The sequence below is a fragment of the Lutzomyia longipalpis genome, chromosome 1 (genome assembly GCF_024334085.1).
Source record: "Lutzomyia longipalpis isolate SR_M1_2022 chromosome 1, ASM2433408v1".
Classification (NCBI taxonomy): domain Eukaryota; kingdom Metazoa; phylum Arthropoda; class Insecta; order Diptera; family Psychodidae; genus Lutzomyia; species Lutzomyia longipalpis.
In genome coordinates, this window is record NC_074707.1 from 22827069 (window position 1) to 22839122 (window position 12054).

A 12054-nucleotide genomic window follows, 5' to 3' on the forward strand; every position below is an offset into this window, starting at 1 on the left:
AACGCAAATACAACTTTTGCACATTGAATGGACGATTCTTTTTTTATTTGGAATTTGACAGCAGTTCTTGGCTTTTGTTTTCCTCCGCTTCTACGCGAGTGAGATTTTCTCAGTTTTTCCTCTGCATTTCTGGGCATAAAACATATTAATGTGGTGTCGTGGAAGACGTGCAAGTCCCTCTGATCTATTCAATGGCATAAGCAAGTGAAAAAGGGTTTAGTGGAGGCCGATTTTAACGGCGCAGGGAAAGTGTCGCAGTGTCACAGAAAATTTTCGCGAGTGAAAAAAAATAATGGCTAAGCGAAAAGGAATTTCACAATCTTTTCCAAACTCACTGTAAAAAAAACGGCAATGAAGCCGTAAAAAGTGTGGTGGGTAGTAAACGGATAGAGAAATTGTAAGGAAGAGTCTGTGATAGAAGGGTTTTGAAAATAAAAATTGCCCAAGGCCAAAAAAGGGGGCGCAAAAAGGGGCAGACAGTGTGGTAACTTCGGAACTTGTGTGTGGATAAATTGACATCCGGATACGAGAAACCATACGCACCATGTCCAATCGCATGAGATCATCAGTTTTATCCGTAAACTTGGATGCTGCAGCTCTCGCCAACGATCCCCTGAGAGAGCTCTTCGAGGCGTGCAAGACTGGAGACATTGTCACTGTGAAGAAACTCATAAATCCATCAACTGTGAATGCTCGGGACACGGTAAGAAGAACATCCGGATTCACGTGCAATTGCCCAGATCATTTATTTTTAATTTGAAATTTTCAGGCTGGGAGAAAATCCACACCACTTCACTTTGCAGCCGGTGAGTGTTTATCATCTTATTGCATTGGGGTGGCTAAAATCAATAAAATATACTTACCCTCTCTTAATATAAACACAAGATGAAAGCATTCGGGGAATGGATGTGCTTTAAAGAATGCCATTCGTTCCACGTTGCGCATTAATTAATTGCTTATAGGAATTAGGATTTTTTAAAGGACATTTGTTTCTTCTACCTTTTGTAGATTTAAAGTGTCCTTAAAGCAAAATATTTCAATGTGCAAATAAGCTTTCAGATCCTGAATAAAGTAGCAAAATAATTAATGAAACGGTATCTCAGTGCAAAATTTGTCGATTGAACAACGTAGCAAATTAATTAATTATTTATTGAACGTGATTGAAATTTGGGTCAATTATAAAACACTCGATTAATTCAATTGAGAGACACGTTGAAAATGAAGCGAATACAAATTTAATATAAAACGTGTATTAAAATTCATTTATAATTAAGTGATATAGGTACCTATTTTCCCTCAAATCGCGTAAAGCGCAAAGAAAATATTTGTTTCTGTGATTAGTTTTTTTTATCAGAATTTCCTTTTAATTTTTCTTCATCTCTAGATTAGATTATTTCTTTGAATTCATACAGTGTTCCATCACAATAAAACACCAAAAAATTAACTCTTGTTTTGTAAAATGATAATATTATAGACTTTTTTTGTAAGTAAAGAGTTGAAGAATTTGTGCAAGAAGGCCAATGTTGGGAAATCTTTTAGAGATGTACCGACTAAAATGTACTCTTGCAGAACAAATTGAAGCAGTGAAAATTGAGAATTTCGATGCTCATTGTAATTAATCACCTCAAATTTACCCCCTTTTTGGCTATTTTTTTTCCTACTTAAAATTTATCTTCCACCGTCTATAAAATCCATAACATTGAGCTCATGGTCAATGAGTTTTGCTGTCTTTGTTCGCAATGTGAACAAGAAGAAGTATAAAGTGTATTGTGTATGAGAGCCATTGCAAGTCACTGAGCGATTCAATTTAGAAAATTTTTCACAAAAATTCGCGTGAGATATCTTTGTTTTTTTCTTTCCTCCGTGGTAAGATCATTGCATCACTGTGAATTTGCAATTAAAGACCCCCGTGCTTTGCGTTTTCAAAATTGACTCATAAGTTGCAGCAGGAGAAGAGTGTTGAAGGTGGCGCGGCAAATGAAAGCGATTTCCCTCGTCAGTTTTATGTGGTAGACGTACATAAAGATTACAGCACAAGAAGATTATATGATGCGAAGGAGGAAGATATTTTAGTGGATTCAAAAACAGATAATATAACTTCCACTTTCCTGCATCTTTATCACCTCACCCACCACACACGTTTAGCGCATTCAGCAGAGATATCAACTTAAACATCTCTCTCAGATTGTGATCAGATTAAAAAGGAAAAAAAATGCACAAAGAAATGCAAAAGACAAATTGAAAGGTGCTAAATTTCATCATTAGCGAACGATTATTGAGAAATTGGGTGAAAAACTTAAAATGTAAACAGACATGAAATTGAATTGTATACACTAAAATTGCTGCAGCTGTTGTAATTACACGCGTCGCACCAGACCTATAAAAAAAATTATTTATTTCACTTTACCCTGATATGCAGTAGGTACAATTGACGTTACATATTGTAAGAATATAACACGCTGATTTTGATGAAGAATTGAAATACTTAGGTTCTACAGTCTATTTTGCAAAAGTTTATTTAATTTAATTAAGATTATTATCTTCAACACTACATACTTCTAGAAATAAAAACAGAAAATCCATAATATTTTTTTTTCATAAATCTTAAACGGATTTAATTTATAAAAAAAGATAAATAATACGCCCTTCCTAGACAAACTGTAAAATGGTGCAATGTGTGCAATTATTGAGGAATTCACATACAATGAATTCTACTTTTCAATAGTCGCCCCATTTTTGTGTATTTTGGAAGAAAGAGATTTTATCAAAATACAAAAAAAGCAAAGGCACGTGATGTGAAATTGATTAATGTATAAAATTGCATAATAGTGTGCAATAAACAATTTAACTTTACTTTGCGTTTATTGATTTTTATGCGCAACGAAGAGGCAGACACAGAGGAGGCACAAAAATTATAATATATATTGTAAAGTTATTAAAGCGAGAAAGTGCAAATTAGAGTATAAGGAATTATGTAACATCATTCATTGAGCCAGACAACCCACAATATAATGTACTCCGAGAGAGTGCTACAGTGTTTTATATTTCTTTTTTTTCCCATTTACTCTTCTATTGTGGTCAATTTATTGGTTGAAAAATGAGAATATAAAGTTAAAAGGGGAAAGATTGAATGAATAAATCTTTGTTTTATCACGGAGAGAGGATTGATTTTTTTTTAAGAAGAGGTTGATTATAATTTTTGAAAGATAAAATATGAATTTATCTGCTTTGATTAGGCTATGGTCGTCGTGAAATAGTGGAGTACTTGTTGGCCAATGGTGGCTCTATTCAGGCCCGTGACGAGGGAGGCCTCCATCCGCTTCACAATTGCTGTAGTTTTGGTCACGTCGATGTAGTGCGTGTTCTCCTGGAGGCGGGTGCCAATCCCAATATCAAAGACAATTGGAACTACACTCCACTCCATGAGGCAGCAAGCAAGGGGAAGGTGGATGTTTGCATTGCACTCCTTCAGCATGGTGCTGATCCAAATATAAGAAATTCCGAGAATAAGACTCCCCTAGATTTGTCAGATGCAATAACGAGACCCGTACTCACGGGAGAATATCGTAAAGATGAATTACTTGAGGCAGCCCGATCGGGAAATGAGGAGACCCTTCTTGCCCTATTGACGCCCCTCAATGTAAACTGCCACGCGAGTGATGGACGAAAATCGACACCTCTACATCTGGCAAGTGGCTACAATCGCATTCGTATTGTGAAGATTTTACTGCAAAATGGGGCGGATGTTCATGCAAAAGATAAAGGGTAAGCTGTAGCTGCGTACCATATGCTGTGTGAAAATTAATCATAAGTAATGTTATATTGTCTCTCCACCAGGGCACTCGTGCCGCTCCACAATTCCAGCTCATATGGTCACTTTGAGGTGACGGAGCTACTGCTAAAACACGGGGCGAATGTTAATGCAAATGACCTATGGGCTTTTACGCCACTCCATGAAGCAGCCTCAAAGAGTCGTGTTGAAGTTTGCAGTTTGCTACTCAGTGAAGGAGCCGATCCCACACTTCTCAATTGCCACAATAAGTCTGCAATTGATTCCGCGCCAACGAGGGAGTTACAGAACAAAATTGCCTGTGAGTTTGTTTTTTTTTATTGCAAAAATTTACACTGTGGGAGGATTTAAAATTAAATACTCTGCCGGTCTAAACTCACCTTCATACCGAAAACAGTTTCTATTTCTAATTTCTCAATTATCAAAATGAAAGTTGAAAGTTTTGGTAAATGCACCAAATTTTTTTAAAATTATTTATAAAGAAGCAAAAAAAATACTTTGGAGTTGTTTTTTTTTTTTTTCAATGAATAGTAAAGCGCAATAGTTGCCATATAATTGCTAATCCACTTCCCATCCCATTCGCAGATGAATACAAGGGGCATTGTTTGCTCGATGCTTGTCGCCAGTCAGATATTTTGCGCATAAAGAAGAACCTCAATTCGGACACGGTGAATTTTGCACATCCGTATTTGGGTGAGACACCTCTGCACTCTGCTGTGCGGTCTGTTTCGCCGAAAAGGAAGCAGGTCATTGAGTTGCTCATTAAGAAGGGTGCACTGCTCAATGAGAGGAACACGGAATACCTCACATCGCTCCATGTGGCCGCTGAATTGTCTCACTACGATGCTATGGATTGTCTTCTGAAACACGGTGCCAAAGTGAATGCGCTCGATGGACTGGGTCAGGTGTGTATTTTCATAATAACACCCAGTGGCATACAATAGCGTTATCTATATTTTCTGTTTCTTTTTTTTTTTTTTAATAAACATCTCTTTTTTTTGTAGACTGCTCTGCATTTATGTGCCAAGCAGGGAAATATTCAGGCTTGCAGGATACTCTTCTCTTACTCAGTGGATGCAACGATAGTGTCACTACAGGGATTTACAGCAGCTCAGCTGGCGCCTGAGTGCATGGCAAATATTTTACGTGACCCACCATCGGCTGATTTAGAGATTGAGCTACTGGAGGCAGCCAAAACCGGTGATCTCATGACTGTGCGTCGTATTATACTATCTCATCCGGAAATGGTGAATTGCCGTGATCTCGATGGAAGGAATTCGAGTCCACTCCATTTTGCGAGTGGTTTCAATCGAGTTCCTGTTGTTGAATTTCTCCTCAAGCACGGTGCTGAGGTTCATGCATCTGACAAAGGGTGAGTCTCCTTCTTTTTTTTTAACTTATGAAGACTTGGGTTTGTAAATTACCTTCTTTCTCAACAGAGGTTTAGTACCACTGCACAATAGCTGTTCGTATGGGCATATTGAGGTAACGGAGCTCCTATTGAAGCACGGAGCGAATGTCAATGTGGCTGATTTGTGGAAATTTACCCCACTCCACGAGGCATCGGCAAAGGGAAAGTATGAGATTGTCAAATTGCTTCTGAAGCACGGAGCTGATCCCAATAAGCGCAATCGTGACGGTGCTACTCCGTTGGATCTCGTGCGTGAGGGTGATCAGGATGTTGCAGATCTTCTGCGGGGCAATGCTGCTGTCCTCGATGCAGCAAAGAAGGGGAATCTGGCACGGCTACAGCGTCTCATAACGCCGGAAAATATCAACTGCCGTGATTCTCAGGGTAGAAATTCGTCACCACTTCACCTTGCAGCAGGATATAATAATTTCGAAGTAGCTGAATACTTGCTGGAGAATGGGGCTGATGTGAATGCTCAGGATAAGGGGGGACTTATTCCATTGCACAATGCCTCAAGCTTTGGACACATGGACATTGCTGCTCTGCTCATAAAGCACAATACAAAAGTCAATGCAACAGACAAATGGGGTTTTACGCCACTCCATGAGGCAGCCCAGAAGGGACGAACTCAGCTCTGTGCACTACTTTTGGCACATGGAGCAGATCCCTATGTGAAAAATCAAGAAGGACAGACACCAATTGAGTTGGCAACAGCAGAAGATGTTAAATGTCTCCTTCAGGACGCTATGACATCTTCCATTGCACCGCAACCTTCTCAGTCTAATGTTGCATCGTCAACTGCTTCCGTAACAAATCTGTCCAGTAATCAAACGACTGTTGTGTCTCCCATTACGGAGACGGTAACCCTTCCCACGGGGGCCTCAATGACCCTCTCGATTCCTGTGCCACAGCTAGCGCCACGGGGATCACTGAGTCCGCTACAAGGAGCGGAAAATAATTCAGATCCCGATCCAGACTTACCCGAACCACCTGTGCAGGAATCAATCAACACAGTAGGTGGTTTCCTGTCCAGTTTGCAACTTGATCATCTTGTGGATTTGTTCGAGAGGGAACAGATCACATTGGAAATACTCGTGGAAATGGGGCATGAAGATCTCAAGCAGATTGGTGTGTCAGCTTATGGATTCCGTCATAAGATTCTCAAAGGCATTGCTCAACTCAGAGCCACAACAGGTTAATAGTTTTATTCAACCAAAATTCCTAATGATTTTATTGGAAATGTTTTCTTTGTTATTTTTCCAGGACTGGGACTAACACCAAGTCCATTCACACTCTTAGTGGATCTTCTGCCAGATGATAAGGAATTCTTAGCCGTTGAAGAAGAAATGCAAGCAACAATTCGTGAGCATCGTGACAATGGGCAATCTGGTGGGTATTTCAATCGTTACAACATCATACGAATCCAGAAGGTGCAAAATAGAAAGCTATGGGAACGCTATGCTCACCGACGTCAGGAGATTGCCGAAGAGAATTCCCATCAGGCGTGCGAGAGAATGCTTTTCCATGGGAGTCCATTTATCAATGCTATCGTCCAGAAGGGTTTTGATGAGCGACATGCCTACATCGGTGGTATGTTCGGGGCTGGCATTTATTTTGCTGAACACAGTTCCAAGAGTAATCAGTATGTGTACGGCATTGGGGGTGGTATTGGGTGTCCAGCACATAAAGATAAATCCTGCTACGTTTGTCCGCGTCAGCTACTTCTCTGCCGTGTGGCGCTGGGAAAGTCTTTTCTACAATTTAGCGCCATGAAGATGGCACATGCACCTCCGGGGCATCATTCTGTCATTGGAAGACCATCAGCTGGAGGGCTTCATTTTCCGGAATATGTTGTCTATCGCGGAGAGCAGGTGAGAGAGGCTTTTTTCTTTAAAATTATGAGGTGGTTTTTCAAGTTGTTTGTTCTTTCGCAAGACTTGCATTCCTGAATTTCATAAAACTATAATGTATTTCGTATTTCTCATGGCTTTTTGCCAATTTGCGCAAATTCTAAACAAGTAAAGGCACAGGATAGAAGATAGTATACACAATATAAATAAATTCTTATCTCCCGGCACTTTTGGGCCATTATTCTGGTCTGGGGATGAAAAGTAATTTATTGTGTGAAAATGCAAATAGCAACTAAGCAGATAATTGTTTTATGCAATTCTGTATACGGAACATAAATTTAATGCAGCTCACTCCTATCTCCATAAAATTGATTGTTAATTTTACGCTATTTATACTCAATGACCCGTTTACCTCAAATAAGTATCTACAGAAGTTCTTAATAAAAAAAACTTTTAATTTTGCAGGCTTATCCGGAGTATTTGGTGACATATCAAATTGTGAAGCCGGAGGATACATCCAGCGGCACGGAGGAGGCAACGAGTTGATGGACAGTGAATCAAGTGCCAGTGATGGTGGATAAGAGGAGGAGGACGACGACGATAAATCTTTGCCGCAATAAACTCAATCAATTCCTCGTGGTAACACCAGCGGTATCTATTGAGCCCTACACGACCAAAGGGATGCAGCAGCAAATGTGTGAGACACAACTAATCTCCACAGATGCCATGGACAATAGGAAGAATAATAACAATGTGTCGCCGAAACGTTGGTGCTCCCTCATTTGTGCTGCTGTACGTTGTTTCGGGGATACTCCACACACCCAGACACACCTGAGGCGTCCACATTCAAACCCACGATACCAACTAGCCACTCCAGAGGGTAATGGGTTTTATGTAACCAAATCACGGGATAAGAACCTCAATATTACGTACCAGTTGTGACAACCATCGTCCTACCATCACGCCCTGTGCGTTATTTCTACCCTCTTACTCCGCTAAATGTCGCGCACCGAAATTCACATGCCCATTGAAATTATCCCTCCCGAGATTGTCAAAAGTGATCACACGGGGTATATCGCCGAAAAAGTGAACCCGGTTGTAATGTTAAGAATTTTATTTGTCTGTAATTTAAATGGAATTTAGCTGTGTTCTCAAACAATGTAGATTATATTGCAATATTCACCGAATAAACGTATGAAAAATTGCCAATTTCTGCATTAAAACACAATTCATTTTTCCTCGTCAAATGGAATTTGCTCTCTCTCCCTCTCCCGCTCTCCAAATCTCAGGTTTCTAATCTCTCTTTGCATGAAGCCTATGTCAACAAAACATTATTTCCAGTATATGGGCGATAAGAGTATTTGGGTGTAAAAACATTTTTGTATACAATTTTGAAGGTCTCTGTGTAGAGAAGAAAGACCTGTACATAAATGTTTTACAGCTTTTTTTGTTGTCCAAAAGCATTTAAGACACTTTTCAGCAAAAAATGGGAGGAATCTACTTAGAAAAGATTGTGAAAAATGAAATTCACTTCTAAGAAATTTTTAAGAACCTTTCTTTACATAAGACTCCCTGCTGCCTCTTGTACATAATGCAAAGGTTTTTTCGTAGTTTTCTCTACAGCCCAAGTTAAATCTTTTCACAAAGAATAATTGCTAAAATTTCTTCTCACAGACCCACAAATTGCAATTATTGCCCTTTCTAAACCTTACGATTCAACCCCTTATTTACTGCATTAAAGAAATTACTTTGACTCACAGAACTCTAATTTCATTTCCATAATCTTCACAATGCAGCTACAAACCAGATTTAATTTTGGAGATAAAAATTAAAAATAAAAATGATTAAAACTCTTCAAAATGTGTCTTCAAAAAATATATTTTCTCCCTTTAAACATTCTTAAAATTTTAAAGCTTCAGTGAAACTCTGTCATAAAATCTCAGATCCAAATAGAAGACTTTGCTGTTTGTTATCTATATGAGATTCCCCCTCCAGAGATTACATTTTTCCATTATTATCAGTCCCTGTAACATCTCGCGATGGTCCACTTTGGGGATGAAAATCTTCGACAAGAGCTCTCCCTGTACTCTTTGCTGCCTTCTTGGCAATTCCCTTAGGCGTCATCAGCCTAACATTGTGGCTCAGGGCAAATACATTTCCAGCTGTTTCAAAGGTGCTGGAAGCTAAATTTCCCGCTGTTGGGCCGTACTTGTGCTCAATCACTTTGACGGAATTGGTGCTGAGACTTCGTCCGAGAATTGAGGCAGATTCCTCGAGACCTGTGTAGACCGTACCAAAAGCCTCCACAGCTCCTGCTGCCACAGTTAGGGCATCAGCCATCTTCTCAGTTGCCACCTCTTGACTCATACCCAGACTGTGCGATAAAATACGTGAACCCTGCTTCTGAATATGAGGCGCAATGAAACGCCCCAGTGCCATTGTGGCTGTTCCGAGTTTCTGTGCCATAAAACCCGTCACTGAGGCTGCAGTTCCAGTTACGGTTTTTGCTACTTCCACACCTGTCCGTACGCCCGTAGACACAGGAGCCACCGTGATTGGTGCCTTTTCCATGCGAGATATGATGTAGGGAGTGGAGTACGTGATAAATTCTCCTGTCTTCTGAGATCCTCGTATGAGTCCTTGGGAAAAGTAATAAGCTCCCTTTGTGATCTTCTCAGACACAGCCACTGATCGTGACTGTCGCCTGGGTGTCTGCTCAGCGGTATCCTCATCTTGTTGACGATAGACACACTTGAGAATTTCATCGAGTATCTCCATCAAGACTTCATCCGGTGGGCCCTCAACTTGCATTCCAACAGTGGCTCCTGCCGATGGAGGTGCACGCAAATCAGGCATAATTATGGCACCAAAACGTGTCCGGAAGCAGGGTGATACCCCAGGGAGTAGTGGATAAGTCCATACAATCTCAGCCAAGCTCTTACTGTCGTCCTTCTCTTCATTCGATGATGATCCATTTGATTCAGCTTTATCTTCTTCTGCCACACCTTCAGCCCCATTGGATTCATTCACAGCCGCCAATGCCAAAACAGGTTCGGAAGTCTTTGTAATTTGCATGAAGAATATCCCCTCATTGGGTTCTTCTGCAGGGGATTTTGTATACTTCCAAATCTCCAGGAGTGTATTATCCAATGTCAGCGTAACAGTGCCATCCTGCTGAATTGTGTAGAATTTTACATTTTCACAACAAAATACCAACTCTCGGGTGGAATTGTCTTCAGAGGCGTTCTGTATCTCCCGTAGAACTCGCACTAGTTCTGAGAATAATGTAGGGCTCGTCTCACGGAAACGCCTTTCCTCTAGAATCCTCGTGATGTGTTCCATTCTTTTTTCTATCACCGGTTTTGCACGTGTCAGGTGATTCACCATCTTTGTGGCATCTCTGCATGCCTTGTAGACTATTTCAGGACACGACAAAGCTGCATTTAGACCTAAAATCAGCAATCCAAGACCAGTTTTGTATTTTTCGAGAGCCTAAAACAGACGAAATTGTATTATTTATAAAGCAAATCTTTTGCAGCATTTTAACATTTTCAACTTACCACCTCGAGATTCTCATTAATATCATCTTCGCAGGCATTCTTAAGGATGTGATGAGCTCGGTCGTGATACTTCTTGAGCTCACTGTAATTTTCCAGCCACTCGCAACTCATTTTCCTCGTTAGGCTGACTGCAAATTAGTTTTTCCCTACCAATTAAAACATTACTCTGGATTTGTCATGTCGTATAAATTAGCAATTTTATCTCCCTGCCTCATCCACTAATTTCCCTCCTCATCCATTTTACCTTTTGCTAACATTTACTAGCAACTTTATGACGAAATACAGTTTCCATTATTTCGCAAAAATACAAGTTTTTTTCAACAAAAGTCTTTTCTATTCTAAAAGGAATTTATTTCAAGTAAATCGACTAAATCTCTCAAAAGCTAATGGGAAAACTCACCTAGTGTGCTGAAGAGTGGACTCAAAGGGTGTAAATTGTGAGATTCTTGGAAATTTTTGAGTATTTTCAGTATTTTCTAGGGAAATTGGAGAAAACTTATTTCACGGTCATCACACAACGACGGCAAGACGGCAACTGTCATAGCTGTCAGCCCGTGGTCGAGCAAACGCCACAGATTAACGGTCAGGTCGTTAACGGCGCGTTTTGGCGCCAAAACGTACACGAGCGAGAGAAATGCAAAAACTTCGTCGTTTCGCTCACACTTTCAATTTTCCTCAATTTCTCGCGTTTTCCGGCAATTTTTCATAGGAAAATTGGATTTTTCATGAACAAGAAACGACGCCGCATCGAATAATCAAAAATTCCAAAAGTTTTAAAAAAAATTAATTCCGGGGAAAAAAAGTTTACACAACTTAACGTAAATAAAGACAAAAAACGAAAACGGCGGCTTTTAAAGCTTAACCATACTTCAGCGTCAAAAGACGCTGTTCGTTGTTTTTTCTCACTTGCTCCTTGTCAAATTGTATCGCGCTGTCACTGTCACACAAGAAAGGCGGTTATATAACATATAAACCGCGTTTCTTGTTTGACAGTGACAGCGCAATACAATTTGACAAGGAGCAAGTGAGAAAAAACAACGAACAGCGTCTTTTGACGCTGTTGCTTGGTTAGGCCTTTACTCTCCAAAATCGCTCCTGAAAAACTCAAATCCTCCCGGAACACGAATCCCCTTGACCCCTTGGCGCAGGAAAAGGCGGAAAGTTGCGTCAGAGCGAAGAAAATTAGGTTTTCCCACAGTCGCGAAATAGTTTCGGCGCAGTACTCACATTCCGCGGCGGTAATTAAATTTTCCGGTGAAAAATTGCATTTTCAACTGGAAAAATTGCATTCTCCACCAAAAAAAAATAAGAGAACAAACACAGGAAAAGCATAATTTGAAAAGTCGAAAAAACGAGAAAATTTTGAACCAATTAACCGTTTAACAATTTTTGAAAATTTAATGCTTTTTCTTTCATTTTCCCAATTTTCTTAGTTTATTTTAC

At 40.0% G+C, this 12054-nt stretch overlaps 2 protein-coding genes across 3 annotated transcripts; one reads left to right on the forward strand and one right to left on the reverse strand.

Moving 5' to 3' along the window:
* The first annotated feature begins 39 nt into the window (after positions 1 to 39).
* Positions 40 to 8260, forward strand: LOC129797196 (poly [ADP-ribose] polymerase tankyrase). The gene is made up of 9 exons (XM_055839547.1): positions 40 to 703; positions 770 to 806; positions 3237 to 3765; positions 3838 to 4091; positions 4376 to 4695; positions 4795 to 5162; positions 5230 to 6395; positions 6465 to 7072; positions 7517 to 8260. The coding sequence occupies exons 1-9, from the start codon at positions 545 to 547 to the stop codon at positions 7595 to 7597; spliced, it is 3522 nt and encodes a 1173-aa protein (XP_055695522.1). The 5' UTR covers positions 40 to 544; the 3' UTR covers positions 7598 to 8260.
* A 651-nt stretch (positions 8261 to 8911) lies between these two features.
* Positions 8912 to 11157, reverse strand: LOC129797197 (protein spartin). Of its 2 annotated transcripts, none has more exons than XM_055839550.1 (3): positions 11012 to 11157; positions 10612 to 10739; positions 8912 to 10543 (listed from the first exon to the last, which is right to left on the reverse strand). In XM_055839550.1, the coding sequence occupies exons 2-3, from the start codon at positions 10720 to 10722 to the stop codon at positions 9050 to 9052; spliced, it is 1605 nt and encodes a 534-aa protein (XP_055695525.1). In that variant the 5' UTR covers positions 10723 to 10739; positions 11012 to 11157; the 3' UTR covers positions 8912 to 9049. The 2 variants fall into 2 exon arrangements, with proteins under 2 accessions (XP_055695525.1, XP_055695523.1); XM_055839548.1 differs by having other exon boundaries at positions 10612 to 10757.
* Positions 11158 to 12054: the final 897 nt, after the last annotated feature.